This window comes from Papio anubis, chromosome X (genome assembly GCF_008728515.1).
Source record: "Papio anubis isolate 15944 chromosome X, Panubis1.0, whole genome shotgun sequence".
In the NCBI taxonomy this organism is placed as follows: Eukaryota; Metazoa; Chordata; class Mammalia; order Primates; family Cercopithecidae; genus Papio; species Papio anubis.
This window is the reverse complement of record NC_044996.1, coordinates 45,729,571-45,746,249: the sequence shown is the minus strand read 5'-3', so window position 1 is coordinate 45,746,249 and position 16,679 is coordinate 45,729,571. Positions and strand designations below refer to the sequence as shown.

Sequence of the window (16,679 nt, the reverse complement as noted above, 5' to 3'; positions counted from 1 at the left end):
ATTCTCCTCTGCAACAAGTACTTGGAGTGGGCAGCCTTACTCCAATGCCCCCAGCAGAGCAGTGTGCTCTAAAATTGTTAAAATGTAAAAGATAGGGGACCCCCTTGAGACTAATTTATCCAGGAGACAAGAGAGCTGAAGGATACTACAAGGGGCCCTACCAGCTCCTCAGTCCATTCTCCCACACTTTTCCAGTTACAGGAGAATGTATGCTAGTTTTACTGACTTATCTCCAGTGGAAACTTCATTGACATTTTTATTATAAAAGTATTTTCATGAAAACACCTTCACCTTTCACACATACACTTTCTTTTTTCTTATAAGCACCTGCTCCTAACCTCTTTGCTTTCCCCACCTGTCTGTCCACTTTTGGCCATGGTCCTTATAAAACCAGGACTCTCACACTTTTATCCAATTCTTTATCACTACTGTCATCACCTTCCCCATATGTATAAATTACATACAACATCCCTTGGTAATTTTGTCCAGCTCCTCTGAATGCTTGTAGTCAGGAAGTTCTTTCTGCTATCTAATTTCAATTCTTTATGCTACAATGTAGGCCTGTTTCCTCTTGTTCTCTTCCCAGTGTGGATGGGAAACAGCTAGTCACCATCTCTGAGTTGTGACTTTTCTTGTATTTGCTTTTTTTTAAAAAAAACAAACAAACAAACCTGCACATGTACTTTTCTTTCTTTCTTTCTTTCTTTCTTTTTTTTTTCTGAGATGGAGTCTTGCTCTTGTTTCCCAGGCTGGAGTGCAATAGCATGATCTTGGATCACTGCAACCTCTGCCTCCCTGGCTCAAGCGAATCTCCTGCCTCAGCCTCCCAAGTGTCTGGGATTACAGGTGCCCACCACCACACCCAGCTAATTTTTGTAGTTTTAGTAGAGACGGGGTTTCTCCATGTTGGCCAGGCTGGTCTCGAACTCCTGACCTCATGACCCACCCGCCTTGGCCTCCCAAAGTGCTAGGATTACAGGCGTGAGCCACCACGCCCGGCCCGTACTTTTCTTATATTTGAAGATTGACCTCTCTTCTTGCTCTCTACCACCTTCCACCCCACCCTTAAACTTCTCGTAGATCAATATCTTAGTTCCTTTCGCTTTGCCCCACAGGTCCCTAGAGTCCCATGTTTGTCTCCTGTTGGCTAAATAAGTCCTGTTGGCCTTTTCCTGACACTTCACAATCAGATTCCCTTGGATCACACTGGGCTGTTAGCTATCACCTGCTTTGCCATTGTGGAGGGCATACCCACCATTTGAGAGAGGGGCTACCTCTCTCAAATGAACATTCCTTGGGGCCCCTTGATCAATTTATTTGTCCTTCCCAGAAGAAAGTCTAGCCTTCCTCCCCTTCTTCATTCAGGCTGTTTTTCAGCCTGGATAAATATCTGATATTTGCAGCCCAGAAAATTTACACCTTGGGCCCCAGAAAAGTGCAGCCTGAAGCTCTGTGCCCCACAGCCTCTGTACAATGAGAGGCATTCATAACTCAGAAGGAAGCCCGCAAAGGGAAAAGAAAACCCAGACAACCCCCCGTTTTTTTTTCCTTTACAGTAAATAATTTACAAAAACAAATTTTCCTTCCCACAGGCTATACCCACTTTATCACTGGTCCCCAGGGCTAGCCTTTACACATTTCCATACTGTCATGGACTATTTTTAGCAAAGGATGACATTAAATACTAGTTACCCCATGAGCTTCAAACTCATCTCTTCCTCTTGTCAGAAAATTGTCAGTCCTCCCCTTTGGGACCTGCTGGCTACTCATGGCCTAGAGATATTTCCAGGGGTGTGAGAACTACCTACGTGGTATGGCTTCAGGGGTTCCTCAGAAAGTCTTCTATCTGAAAATATCACCTTTGGCCTGGGTCTGATTATTAGAATTTCAGTGCTAGAGACTCATTTCTTTAGCTCAAATGTAACTTCTCCAGGAAGGCTTTTCTGACCCTTTGTTATACTCTTTGACAGAAGTCTATTCCTTTTCTCTCTTGGCATCTAGTTTGTAACTATACTTTATTAGCGTGACTATCTGGTTAATGCCTATCTCCCCCACTCCGTGGACTACTCTATGACAGTTTTCGTGGGTTTTCCATTATATCCCCAGTACCTGCCACTGAGTCTGGCACATGAAAGTATGCAATGAATATTTGTTATTGACTGAAGCTATTCATGAACTTAAACATGAATTCTCCAGAGTACTGGTGGGAAAGGATGTGGGCACAGGTGTGTGCAAGACACTAACCTGGGGAGAGGGTCCCAGAGAGTGAGGATGGAACGTTGACCATGAACAACACCTTTTTTCCCCAGTTTACCTGAGACTGCTTCCTTTTGCCACCCTAGTTCTGTCTCCCTTCCTGTCAGCTTGAGGCTTCTTACCTTTCTCAACCCTACCCTGAGGCTTTCATTTATAGGGTATCTGGGAAGCTGGTTTGACCAAGGTGCAAACAAGGTTAAAATGCCACCCTGCAGGGCCATCAGCAACTTTTTTTCCAGAAATACTTGGGTGGATTGTCTATATATTCTCATGGTAGCACCTTGACACACCCCTGCTTCTGTTACCCACCTCAGAAGGGGCCTCATGGAGACCGAAGCCAGAGATGCACAGATAGGAAGTCACAGCCTCCAGGGTCCTCTGGTGCCCACCCTCGACTGCACCCCTTGGTTCTACCCAACTCAACTCTCCTTGTTCTGCTGGGCTTTCTCCAGGATAAAGGGGAGGTGCCTCCCTACTCATAGGCCCCGAAGGCCTCTGCCTCCCCAGGGCTAGCCCAGGTTGCCAAGGAGAGGGTGCTAGGGTCCGGCTTGCCCTGTGTCAGAAAGGGGCATTGAGGGGAGGGCCAGAGTGGGCCTTTCTCTCTTGTTCCTGAATCAGTGGTGACTCTGGCTTCCAGCCTGGAAGGAATCAAAAGTGTCCCCACCCCAGGTCAGCCCCTTCCTACTCAAGAGCCCTGCTGGACTAGCGAGGTTCTCCTCCCTTCTCCTAATCTGAAAGCCCTGCTGCTTTCCATCGTGCCAAAGCCAACCTATTCTTTGAGGCCCTGCTGGAAGCTGCCGCCATAAAGAGACTCTCCCTTCCTAGTTTGCTTTGGCACCATCCAAGCTCCAGACCTGCGGACCCCGGGAGCAGTAAGCTTAAGGCCTTTCCCTTAAGGAGCAGGAGGCTGGACCAGGTTTGCAGAGGCCTGCGGTCATGCCAGTGCTTTGTTCTCCATTTAACTTGGGTGTAGCTGCTCCACTCCTACTTGCTATACCCTCAGCTCCTCAGGGCCCTAGTCCTAGCCTCTGACGTCTCCTGTGTCCTCTACAGTGATTAGCAGGATAGGCATTCAATAAATCCCCAGTCGGTACTCAATACATAGCAGGCCCTTAGTTAATAAATGATGGATTGATTAATTGAAGTACTTGGTCGCTTTGGTAGAAGGTCGAATGAGGTGCTGCCATCATTCATTTATCTGTGCACCTGGGCAGGCAGATTATGTTGCCTTAAAACTGAGCAGTTCTTTTCTTATTATTTATTTCTTTGTTTTGTTTTCTTTGTTTCTTTTTCTTTTTTACTGCTACAGCCTATGAACCAAAAGGGCAGAGGGGATAGGGAGAAGAAAGGGGCTGGAAGCCTGGGAGGAGTCCCACAAAGGAAAATTCTGCATCTGCATCTCAGGTCCCCTAATTTTCACTGGATTCTGTGATCTGGGGGGCTAGGGGTGCCAAGCTCTTCTGAGCCCTGAGATGGTAGTCTTAAGCTTGTTCAAGAACTTATGATTCAGCTTTGGATGCAAATCATGCCTGCTGGTAATTCCCACACCACCTTCTTGACTTTGTTTCCCTGTTTCTCCTCTCTTTCTTGGAGTGGAGAGCAGTGTCCCCACCTACTCACGACCTGTGAGCCATTTACCTGATGGCAACACATGTGAGACAGACTGGGGCAAAGACAAAGGAAGAGAAGAAGAGGAGCTATTGGTTTAGTCACAAACCTTGAGCTAGTGGAATATTAGATTGATGGGGATATTCTGTGCTGTAGATAGTCACATTCGTTATTAGAGAAATCTATCATAGAATCTGGCAATACTGACTTCACTGGGGGCTCAGTTCCAGTAAGCCGGTAATGTAATTTTCTGAATAGGCCAGGCAGAGAGCTAAGAATCATTGTGAATTCAGGTCAACCTGGGGATTTTGAGACTTCATGGAGCATGGACTGGAAATTGGCTCTTGAAAGGCCTTCCTTTAAACAGCTCCTCCATCTTCCGGTAAACCCCCTCCAGCTTCCGGTAAACCCTTTCACCTGGTGTCAGTCAGCCTGGAGTTTCCACTCCCCACCCCCCACAACTCCCCCCACCCCAGCCCACCCCCCCCACCCCAGCCCACCCAATAGTTTCTGAACCAACAAGCAGATACAAAAGGAAGAGGGACTTCTGCGACCTGTTCTGGGGCCTTTCCATGCACCACGTAGTTTCTTTAGCAGTGCATTATCAGGTGATAGTAGGTTCCTTCCTGTCACCTCCAACATGCCTCAAGCCAAACTAAGTCCACTCCAGCTTGCCTGTCTGCTTACATTTACTGCTGAGTGTGGAGGCTGAGTGTGGGGCCGGGTCAGGCTTTGCGGCCTGGCATTTGTCTCTGAGCAGACTGCTTGCCTGACACTGGGGAGAGTAGGCTTTTCCTTGGGAAGTATGATGAGCTTGACTTGGACCCCCAGCAGGCTTCCAAATGCCTGCCCCCAGGGAAGCCTACCACTGAGTAAGCAGAAGTGTGATGCCTCAGTAACCTGGCTCTGTTACATAAGACATGCTAGTTATGAGTCAGGGCCCTCAGGCTGGCCTAGGCCCAGCCTAGTCTGGGAGTGAGGCTAAACGGCAGCACTGAAGGAGGGGTGTCTTGGGAGTGGGGTAAGCCAGGAAGGAGCTGCTGGAGTTGCTTCCTTTCCTCTCACTTCTCACCCCCTTCTTCCTTAGGGATAGCTCTAGCCAATCAACAGCCTAGATATCATAGAGTGGGAATCCTGGCCAGACCCCTAAGCTGTGAACAGCTGCTCTCCATCTCCCCTGAAGAGAAGATTAGAGGAAGTGGGTTGAATACTCAAGGCTATTCTGTGGGTAAAGTCTTCCTTCGAGGAAGGATGGGGAAGGTCCCTGTGGTGCACTGTCCATAGGCAGGGGCCCGATTTCTGGCTGGACCTATTTGAGGAAAGTGGCTTCCAGGAGAGGAAGGCCAATGGTGAGCCTGGGTCATCAGTGATCCAACCTGCTTCCAGCTCTTGTTTTCCCTTGGGCTAGTGTCTGTACAATGGGAAGCTTCCCATTCAGTCTTCTGTGCTGGCTGGGATCTTACTGCCTCTTACACAGTTTCCAGAAGGGCCACAGCTACTTTGGGGCAGGAATTTTCAGCTAGAAGGTACAAGTGAACTTACCTTGCCTACTGATAAAATTCCCTCCTGCCTGGAATAGCATTGAGAAAAGCTTGTTTTCTGCTCTCACAGATCGCATCTTAGCCCCTCTCCAACTCTAGTTAAGCTGGATTTCAGCATGGTAGACAGTGGTCTCCAAAAGATATTTTTTCCCTGACCTGACTCTTCATCAAACCTAGGTTGCCCTGAAACTGGGATCTAGCCTTCTGGCCTTCATGGGGTTCCTTCTAGCCCATGGGGTTCTATGGAGGGCCTTCTCTGCCAAAGCTGTGGTACTACAGCAATGCCCTAACCCTTGTTCCATTATTGCAGACTTTGGGACAACACAGTATGTTCTGGGCCATTATTGCTCTCTTTATTTAAAACGAAATTTCATCTTTCTGACCCCTGTGGTCATGGAATGCTCTCCCTTGAGTTCACTGAGCACACAAAATACCCCATCAAATGAACCCATGTTTTAGTCTCAACTTAGCACATTGGTTTTTCCAGGGCTCAAGAGGCTATTGCACGACACCAACCAATTGGTTATGTAAACCCAGCCAGCCATGGCAGATTATGACTTTATAGTTATCTTTAGGGATGGCTTACATAAGAAGAAGAGAAAGTTCAGGTAGGAGCAGAATCACGATGAGCCAACAGCGCAACACCACCATTAGGTGCAGACATGGCCAACCTCATTCCTCCCAACCAACCCACCGGTTGGGGGCAAGAATTCTGCAGAGTTCCATCACCCAGGATACCTAGAGGTCTTGGCAGTCTTGGCCAGATACATCCATCTCCATTTTACCCAGACTCCCTGGTCTTCAGGACCTGATCTGGAAAGGAGCCAACCCTCTACCTGAAATGGAGAGTTTGTTGGTTTATCTGCAAGTGCAAATATAAGCAGGAGTGTTAACCTTCTCTTCAGGCAGGGAAGAAAACTAAGGTCACCCTGGAAAGCATTATTTACTGAGGTGTGGACTCAGTAAATAATAGTCCACTTCTGGCAAAAACTGAGGAGTAGATGAAATTCAAGCTCTGTGCTTCCCACCTTTCTTTAAGAGCATGAACTTTCCAAACAGATCTTTTGAACTCTCATGCTGTCCAGGCCCCATGCTGTAACAGCCCAAGCTAGGCCTTCCATGGACTCCAGCTCCATCTCTCTACCTCTCTCCTCCAAACTTCGCTTTGCCACATTCCAGTCCCTCAGGACCCTATTCCCAGTGAGCTGTCACCATGACTGGAGGTCTGATAAACAAATCCATACAAAGTAGTTAATGGCAAGTAATGGTGTCACATGTTACTCTTTTAAAAGGTACACTAGACCTTGGCCATTCATGAGAGATACACACTAAAACTTTTACCAGTCTCCAGCTGATGGATGCAATCTCTAAAGCATGTCATTTCTCCCATAAAACGTCTATTTCCAAGTAGCACCATCACTTTGCTAAACTTTGTAGCTTTCTTTTCATTGTAATCAGTAGCACCAGCAGCTGGCTTAGAGAGGGAGCATTCTCCTCAAGGAATGCCCTGAGACATTTGCTCATTTTATGACAGGTTCCTACGTATGTGTGGACTACGAGAAGCAGACCACAAAATTGTGTTGAAAAGTAGGTGCTGGGCAATGCCACATCTAGGTACATACCCCAAAGAGTTAAAAGCAGGGACTTGAACAGATACTTGTACACCAGTGTTCATAGCAGCATTCTTCATAATAGCCAAAAGAGGGAAGCAACCTAAGTGTCCACTGACAGATGAATGGATAAGCCAAAGAGGTATATCCATACAATGGAATTTTATTCAGCCATAAAAAGAATGAAGTACTGATACATGCTACAACATGGATGAAGTTTAAAACATACTGAATGAAAGAAGCCAGACATAAAATATTGTATGATTTCATTTCTCTGAAATATCTAAATAGGCAAATCCATAGAGATGGAAAGTAGAATGGAGGTTACCAGAGGGTAGTGGGAGGGGGAAATGGGGAAACGGGGAGTTATTGTTTAATGGGTACAGAGTTTTTGTTTGGGATGATGACAGCATTTTGGGAATGATAATGGTTGCAGAACATTGTTAATGTACCTAATGCCACTGAATCGTACACTTAGAAATGGTTAAAATGGCAAATTTTATGTTATATCTATTTTACCACTATATATATATGTACTATGTACAATATATACATATAATACATCTCTCTCTTTCTCTTTCACACACACACACACACACACACACACACACACAAGTAGATGTGAGGTAGGGCACCAGGCTCACTCATTGGTGAAAGGACTGGTCCCCACATACTAGCCTCCTAACACATGTGATTCACATCTGTGCCTCAGCAAAAAGACAGTTTCTTACAAGTCTGAGTTCTCATGAAGTATCCAAACCATGAATGTTAAGTTTGCAAATGCATTTGTGCTTTTAATGGAGAATGTCCCTTAATCCAAGAATGCCTATTCTTTGTCAGACCACTAGGCACTCAGGAAATAGTTATTTTAAATTACTTTGGGCTATGAAAGGACTTTTGAAGCTTGATACCAAAAGCAAAAATCACAAAGGCAAAGAATGACAGGCTTAACCACACAGAAACCCAAAACCGCTCTACAGCAAGTAACTCCATCCTCAAAATCAAATGGTAAATTAGTTGACAATGGGTTGCAATCTCTAATACAGGGTTTCTCACAGTGTGGTCTACATACCAGCGGTGCTCTGGGAGAGGAATTTTAGATGGTACATGGACAGAGAACTGAATCTTAAATAGTATGAACTTAGGCACTTTACTGCAGCAGGCAGCCACTCAAATCATGCCGTGTGAGTGGCCACCACCTCAGAAGCCAGGTCCAGGAATATACATTATGAAATTACTTGTTCTGAGACTCACTTAGAGAAGCACAAATAATTTTTGCACAATTTTTTCTTGAAAACCTGATTTCCGAATCTTTATCCTTCCCCTTTGTTACTATATTAATAGGAGTATTAAATGAATTAGCACACATAAAGCAATTAGAAATGTTTGCTATTTTTACCATTTTCTGAGCATTTATGTGTGGGAACCAGCTGGGGCCAGATCAGAAGCTTAAAGGTAGAATCCTAGGGTTTTTAGAGCCGGAAGGGAAATCGGATTCAGAGTATTTCAGATCACACTTGCCAGGTATGCTCTGGGGTCAAAGGTAGAATAGAGCTGATTAAGAGGTTTCGGGTAAAATCTTAGAAAAAAATTTGAGGTTACAGCAACAACAATCACAACAAATACTGCCAAAGCTCCCGTTCCAGGTTGTTATACCTTACAGGTCAGAAAAATTAAGGAAGGCTCTTCAAATGTCAACTTGGGAAGATTTTTCATGTGCTACGTTTAAATTGGAAACTTCTGTGTTTGCCCAAAATATTCTATCTCCCTCCTAAGTTTTCCAGTATTAGAAACATATTCAAATGACAAGGGGGAGTCCCCTAACAATAGGGTGACCAACCATCCCAGTTTCCCTAGGACTGTTCCAGTTTGAGCATAGGCAGTCTGTATCCCAGGACCGGGATGGTTGGTTTCCCTACCTAATAAGGACATTTTGACCATTTTGAAAGGTTCTGAGCTCACATTTACCTCTGCTTCATAGACAATTCTGAAGTGTTCCAAGAATTTCTTTAGCATTAGTTTAGTTACTGAGTGTTCTTAACAATTCTTTCTTCATAGACAATTCATGCTCTGCTCTTCATTGTGATGCATTGGGCAAGATACTTAATTTTTTCCAAGCCTCAATTTCCTTCTTTATAAAATGAAAATGCATGATAATAGTACCCATTTGGTCCGGCGCAGTGGCTCACGCCTGTAATCCCAGCACTTTGGGAGGCCAAGGCTGGTGGATCATTTGAGATCAGGAGTTTGAGACCAGCCTGACTAATATGTTGAAACTCCATCTCTACTAAAAATACAAAAGTTAGCCGAGTGTGGTGGCATGTGCCTGTAGTCCCAGCTACTGAGGAGGCTGAGACAGGAGAATTGCTTGAACCCAGGAGGTGGAGATTGCAGTGAGCTGAGATCATGCCACTGCACTCCAGCCCGGGCAACAGAGCAAGACTCCGTCTCAAAATAAATAAATAAATAAATAAATAAATAAATAAATAAATAAATGTACCCGTTCCATAGAGTTGATGTAAATATTAAATAAGATTATGCAGATACATTGTGAATGTCCAGGAAGTGTTAGTTATTAATCTATTATGGTTATTAGTTACATAATACAAGATTAAAGGGATAGTGTTTAAAATACACTTCTTCCCCAACCCAATGGTGTACAGGTACCATTTACATAACGATAGGCTGCATGCCCATTCTCACTGATTCATATGTATATACACAATACTATCAGGACTTCCATCAGGCTAGGAGAGTTACTGCATGCGGTTAAAAGGAAGGAAAACAACTTTTAAACATGAATAAGAATTTTCTAGCACAGGATAAAGTTGTAAAATCTTTACAAGGGACCATGTCAATATTTAAGTAGTCATCCAACTAAAGAAACCTTTATTGAATATTGGCTGTATAACTAAAAGCCAAGGGAAAACCAAGCAAGTAAAATACAGGCCTGCCCTCAAATTGCTTATACTCTTGTATTCCAAGGAAACCAAGAACGAAGCTGGGAGCCAGGGACAGGTCAAAGCAGACAAACCAGATGTAAATCAAGAATGTGCCCTGCCCCCTTCTTCCTAAGAAGATAGGAGGCCTCTTGGCAGAGGAATGGACTGCAGGAGGAGGGGTGGGGAGACTAGCTTCTCCAGCAGGAGAGGCCTTGAAAGTTGACAAAGGAAAAAAGCACCCAACAGGAACCTGAAATGTCAAATCATTAAATTGAATAGAAGTAAAAACGATGACTGAAGTATGATGATAGAAACCCAGGAAATTTAATGAAATAACAAGGGAAATGTCCACTTAGGAGAAGGCTGTCCACCCCACATATTGGAGAAGCCCCATGACTAGCAATAATGGTCTTCTAGTTTGCTAATGGAGCATGTCATACTGGGCAAAACCTAAACCGAATTCAGAATCCCCAGTCTCTAAGGTCCCAGTTGTCAAGGAAAACAAGAGGGGATCAGTGGCTCAAGCCTGTGATCCCCGCACTTTGGGAGGCTGAGGTGGGCGGATCGCTTGAGCCCAGGAGTTCGAGACAAGCCTGCGCAACATGGCAAGATCCCGTCTCTGTAAAAAAAAACCAAAAAAACAAAAAAAACAAAAATTAGCTGGGTATGGTGGTATATGCCTGTAGTCCCAGCTATCTGGGAGGCTGAAGTGGGAGGATTGATGGAGCCCAGGAGTTTGAGGCTGCGGTGAACTGTGATCACGCAACTGCACTCCAGCCTAGGTGACAGAGTGAGACCCTATCTCAGGAAAAAAAAAAAAAAAAAAAAAAAAAAGGCAAGAGATTGCTTTGTCCTCTTAGAACTATAAGACTGTTACCACAGGACCCTGTTACTCCCCAGCCTTAGCAAAGCCTGAGAGCTTGCTGGTTCGCTCCTCAGTGTTTTTGAACGCTGAGTGAGTTGCTCTGATCGAAGGAGACAAGGTGCTCACACACATCTTTCCTACAATTTGTGCTTCTCCCTCAACCAATACCTATAACGCCACCCCCCTACATCTCCACCCTGTAGCATTTCCAGGCTTTGCCAGAAACCAAGGGTCACTAAACTCGTATTAGTGGAGTAGATGACAAAGGAGGTATTCCCTTTCCAGAAACCCAAACAACCAGGATGCTCCCGACGTGTGGCACAAGTAAACACTTTGATCTCAGGCTTTTAGCCTCACACTTCCCTCACCCAGGTTTGATCCTCCTAGGCCCAGAACCAGAGGAAGCGTCTCCTCTCACACTTTCCTAAAGCCTGGAGTGGCACTTTCTCTCCCAGTTGAACAAATGCAAATGCTACAAGTGCTCTTTCCAGGTTTTTCTACTATCCCTCCCCTGCTGCCACTCTCCAACAGAGACAGGCGGGATCCTTAGGAGCCTGTTAGGGCTTTCGCTCCGCAGGATTTCAGCATCTGTGGGCTGAATACACTTGTAGTAATCTTTCACCAGAAATGAAGATTCCCTCAAAACCTTTCTGTCCGCAGCCTGGTTTATTTTATTTTATTATTTTTTAAAAAATCAGCCTGGTTTATTTTAGACAATGAGATAATTTGATGCCTAAAGTGAAACAATAGATGAGAAAGGGCTTCAATGGTGTCGAAAATTCCCGAGGAATACGACTTGTTATAATAACACTAACGAGGTTAGCAGCCCTGCTTGTCTTGCCCAGAACCACTGGGGCTGGGCTGAGGCGGAGGCGATGGTGGATTTGTCTTGGGGCAAGGGAGGCAAACCTGCTCTTAGCATTAAGTGAGGATAGCGCCTGCCTTTCTCGATTGCTTTTAAAATTTCCTATTTGAGCCTGCTTGCATTCCAAATATTTTGTAGGTGCTCAGAATTTCTTATCACTTTGGGCACATCACTTGCCTACAACCTAGAATCTCAGAGCTAAAAGGAACCTTAGAGAGACTAGAGCGGTCAGGCGACTTGCTCAGGCTCATACAAACAGGTGAAGTCATAACTTGTGCTACAACCCAGGTCTCCCATAGCGGCGATGTCTTTCTTTTACATAACCTGTGTTGTTGAGCAAGAATAAATCCTCCCTTATACACTCTCACACACATGCTGGTGCCCTATCCTGATGGCGCTAAGGACACTAAATCCATGGCTGGGTTTCCTGATGTTGTCTGCCCTGCCTCTAAATTGCCTCAGTTGTTCCCAGAGACTGGTTCTTGCCAGGGTGTCTCAAACTGAAGGACAGCAGCCGCCTTGGGTCTTCCCATTGTGTTTTTCCCTCCCTTGTCCTCCCCTTGCCTCCCCAGCAGGATTTCTAGAAAGCTTGACCCGTACCCCAACACACGCTTGCAACGACATGGATTCATCCGCCCTCCTGCCACACATAGTTCTTGAGGCACTCAAGGTGTCCTAGGGTGCTCTCTGGGGTTGCGCTTAGCTTACATTTGAAATTGAAGGCTGTGATCCATGAAGGAGGCGAATCCCTCCCATCCAGAGGCTCAAGAAATTCTCACAAGTCTCTGATTTTTAAAAATTTTCCCCTCCCCCTCTCCCACCACCAGCAGTTTAATTTGTCTTGACATTTTGCTTGCCCTCACTGTCAGTCAGGGCCACTCAGTAATTTTAAAGCCCTTGCAGTTTCAATCTGCGTTTGCACATTTAGAAATGGGCTTTGGAGAAGGGTAGAACTTGGAACTCAAGGAGACCCCATGGCAGAATCTCCAAAGGGGCTACGGAAATGTGTCCATTTGAGGAGGGGGTACTTTCAGCTACCTCCAAACCATCTGGTGTCTGCCCACCTTCTAGGGCCCAGCGTCCCCATCAGAAAGCCTTTGCAGGCACCTTTCAGAATAGGGCTTGCACCTGCCAGGCCTCCCCTCAGCTCCGCGGTACTCCAGGCAACCTCAAGGTCCAGTCACTGCAGCCTGTGAGTCAGACCTCCCCAGTAACCCTCGTGAACTTCCTAGTTGCCCCTTTTGTCAGAGGTGAGGGTGCAGCAGAGGCTGGTGCGAGCAAGGACTGAGTTCCCGCCGTGTGCCGAGCCACCCACCTGTGGAAGAAGAGCAGGATGGAGAGCATGGTCTGGTCGATGTTGCGGTTGCAGATGCCCTCGTTGATCAGGTAGCAGGGGTCGCGCAGCACCGGCTCTAGCGAATCCTGCCGCATTATGCTGTTGAGCTTGTCGGTATTGAGGTTCTCAAAGACCAGCTTTTCCTGCAGCTGCCGAAAGTTGCTCACTGTAGGGCTGCCCGGGTTGTTGTTCTCCCCGCTGTTGCCTCGCTGGAGTCCGCTCCGGTGGGCCAGGTCCAGGCAGCAGTTGCAGCAGTCGAGGCCGACAGGTGAGCGGCAGTCGAGCTTGGACTGGGCCATCTTCTCAGGCTCGGAGGTCGCCTGGCCTGCGAGGTCAGGGGCGGCTGGCAGGTGCGCGCCCGCCGGGCTGGCCTGAGGGGACTCCAGGGTGCCTAGAAAAGACAAGCTGTGAGGAAAAGAGTTGGAAATTAGCGCCTAAAGCCAGCCACCCTCGGCTCGGCCCCCTTCTGGCTGTACTGCTCCGGGTGCGAATAGAAACAGCTGGACAAACAGCTCTGAGCGGATCCTTCGGGCTCACTTCCTCCTCTTCCTCCTTCTCCTCCCCCTCTTCTTGAGGCCAGGGCCGTCCCCCTGAGGTGCCACACGCGGCCCCAGCGCAGTCCCAAGTTTCCCAAGTGTGAGCGGAGATTGGGGCGGACCTGTGGAGGCAGGAAGGGCGGGCAGCAGGGCAGAGGGGGAGCCGGGGCGCGCCCTTGCTCCCTCCCTCCTTTGCTCCCTCCCTCCTCGGTTTGCAGGCTCTCCGGTTCTCGGGCTCCCCTGGGCTGTGACGGCTGAGCGGTGGCAGGAGCTGAGAGCGAGTGAGCTAGTGAGCGATCTGCACACCCGAGAGTCAGCACTGGGATATGACAGCATGTAAATTACCCTAGAGGGGCCGGCGGAGGACGCTCCTCCGCCGCTTCTCCGGCGGGCTGGCGGGGGCCCCGAGCGGGCTGGATCCTGCCTCTCCACCCCTCGCCCCGCCCCGCCGCACCCTCGTGCCCTGGCACCCACGCTGCCGCTCGCACCCTCGCCCGCGCTCCTGGGAGCCGGCCCGGCTCTCACTCTCTCGGCGAGCCGGACGCTTCGGTTCAGGCTCTTTCAGCGCTCATGGCGCATCCTCCGCCAGAAATACGCACGCAGCCCACCCGGGCTGCCGTGCCCCCCTAGTGGCCTGGTGTCGCGGGGCTCGAGCTCAGTGTGAGGGCAAATGTCTCTAGTCTCACCTCGAATGGGTCCCCCTACAGAAGAGACGACGCCCTCGAGAGCCCCAAGTGTTGTAGCCTTAAACCGCCGCCCTCCAACCGTCCCCCCCCCCCGCTTTTTTGAGGGGGGGCGGCGTGTAAGGAGAGCGGTTGCCTCAGTAGAGAGAGAGTGCCAGGCACACATCAGGAGTACCCAATAAATGCCGTAAACAAAACTCACAGAAGCACGCTCAAACTCTCCTCAGTTTCTGTCTCTTTCTGCTTACTTAACGATATCGTCACCTCCTTTCCCCGGCTCGCTGTGTCCTCTCTTCCCTGAACCCCTCAGAGGCAGTCCCTTTCCCGGCTTCCCTCTGCCCCTTCGCCGTCTTTCCTCAAACCTCCCCTTCCTTCTCTCTGCTCTTCTGCTCCCGCTCATTTCACTATTTCCCTTCTTTTTTCTCTTTTCTTTTTTTTTCCTTACCCATTTCCTCTACTTTCTCCCCCATTTCCATTCCTTTACCTTTCTTTCCTTGTTTCTTTTCTCCTTTTCTCTATTTCCCCATTTCCCCTTTCTCCCCTTTCCTCTTTTTCTCTCCCCCCCCCGCCATTTCCCTTATTTTATTTTCCCCTCATTTCTTACTTCAGCACCCCTCTTTTTCCTCACTTCACTTACCTTCTCCTATTTCTCCAAATTTGCTCTCCTTCTCCTTTTCTGAACCTCACCTGCCACCTTAGTTGATCTCCGTCTGTCGTTACCCTTTCAATAGATGTAGCGATTGCATGTTCACAGGCCTGAGGGGCGTACCCCAGCTCTGTAAGATGGAGGGATGTTCGGGCTGGGCAAGTGGGTTTCCAGGGTGTTTCAGGACTCAGAGACTTGGAATACTTTAAATGTATAGGATTAAATAATTATTAGTGCCTGAAAAAATTAAACTTTTCATGATGTTCAGTTTTCACGTAAAACTGACTTACATTTCAGTCAGTACTCCCCACCCCCCATCGGCTCCTTCATTCACAAGTCCGGCCTTTGAAATAGGGCAGTATATACTGCCATCTAGTGCCCAAGACATTGAACGGTCTCTGCCTGCGTCACAGAAGCTCGGAGAGGCACCAGAGGCGCCTCCTGGTGGAACCCACGGTGCGTTGGTTCTAAGAGCAGCAGGGAAGAAGCGTAGGAGGCGGAGCTCCTACAATGAGAGCTCCGTGGCCAAGCTAATAGGCAGGAACACGCTCCTACACTAAGAGAGCTCCAGCTAATAGGCAGGAACACCAATCAGGGCCAGAGCCGTCCTTTTTTCTAGTGGAGCTTCACTTGGCCTGAGTCCCTCCAAATCTATGGAGATTGGACTTCCATAGATTTGAAATTTCCTCCAGGTACCACAAACATCAGCCCTGTGATTCAGAGCAAAGAGCGACCAACTACTATAATTCTTATTCCCAAGGCCCCGTGGGTCCTATATGTGCCCTGCAATTTGGGGAAAATGGAGGTGGGGTTGTGGTCTCTATGCTGTAGCAGCCAGAAAGTCAGAAAAAAGCTGTACCTCTAGCTCTTGACAGGATCCCAAGGTCAGAGGTGAAAGAGGTGCTGGGGGTCACTGACCATACCTGCAAAACTGAGAGTATGGTCCTTTTGTTCTAACAGACTGCTGAGGAGTCTCTATTTCTCCTCTCAAAAGCAAACCCTTTAGATGTATTAATTTCCCTTTTTCTTCTTCTTCGCTTTTTTTTTTTTTTTTTAATGTTCTTGGGTAAAAGCCAGAGGAGGTAGTAGAATATGAAATTTCATCTGCATTGTGTATACTTATAGTCTACTAAATTGTTTTTTAATTACAGTGTTTATGTTTTTCCCCTTGTTTATAATTATTTCATGTTAAACGTTATAACAAAATATATTAGATCCATAAATGTTTATTTAAGTTGTGTTTCGTGAACTGCTGGGACTTTTATTTCTATATTTGCCTGAGTCCTCTTATCTTTGTGCCTAACCTTGGGATGAGGCCCTGGTAGAAGTATTTCCTTCTTGGCATTTGGCACCATTAAACTCAAGAGTCTGTCCCCTTGACATTTCCCTTGTTGTGGTCCTTGCTCTCAAGCAGTATTGTTAATAATTCAGTATAGCTTTCCATACTATATCCAGGCTGATCAAGAGTAAATATAATTGAGATATAAAAAAACTAGATAGTTCAGAGATAGCGTTCAGGAGCTGGTATGTATTTGCATACAAGTCCAGCTTGTACTGACATATTGCATACCTCCTCGGGGGAAGGCTGACTGGGCAGGGCCACCTTGGCTCCCTTCTGTGAAGCCTTGCTTTGCTGACATATATTGTGCTGGATGGAGAGACTCCAAGCAGCAAAACGTTCTTGCATAAACTCAGAAAGCAGGGGGTGGGGGGCCACTTCCAGATAGAGCTGGTAGCTTTCTGGGTGGAGCAGAAAGAGGGTATAAGGGGCATCTCTTTCTCAGGTGAACT

At 47.2% G+C, this 16,679-nt stretch overlaps 1 protein-coding gene across 4 annotated transcripts in view; it reads right to left on the bottom strand.

Annotated features, from left to right (window-relative positions):
* Positions 1–14,979, bottom strand: part of TSC22D3 (TSC22 domain family member 3) — a 63,892-nt gene extending 48,913 nt beyond the window's left edge. Inside the window, exons 1-2 of one of the 4 annotated variants that reach the window (XM_009198081.3) lie at positions 14,880–14,979; positions 13,003–13,414 (exon numbers count right to left, since the gene is read on the bottom strand). In XM_009198081.3, coding sequence (XP_009196345.1) covers positions 13,003–13,322 — 320 coding nt within the window. In that variant the 5' untranslated portion in view covers positions 13,323–13,414; positions 14,880–14,979. Of the gene's footprint in view, positions 1–13,002; positions 13,429–13,681; positions 13,891–14,879 lie in introns of those variants that run through there. The other 3 variants (XM_021932504.1, XM_009198080.2, XM_009198077.1) reach the window with 3 other exon arrangements.
* Positions 14,980–16,679: the final 1,700 nt, after the last annotated feature.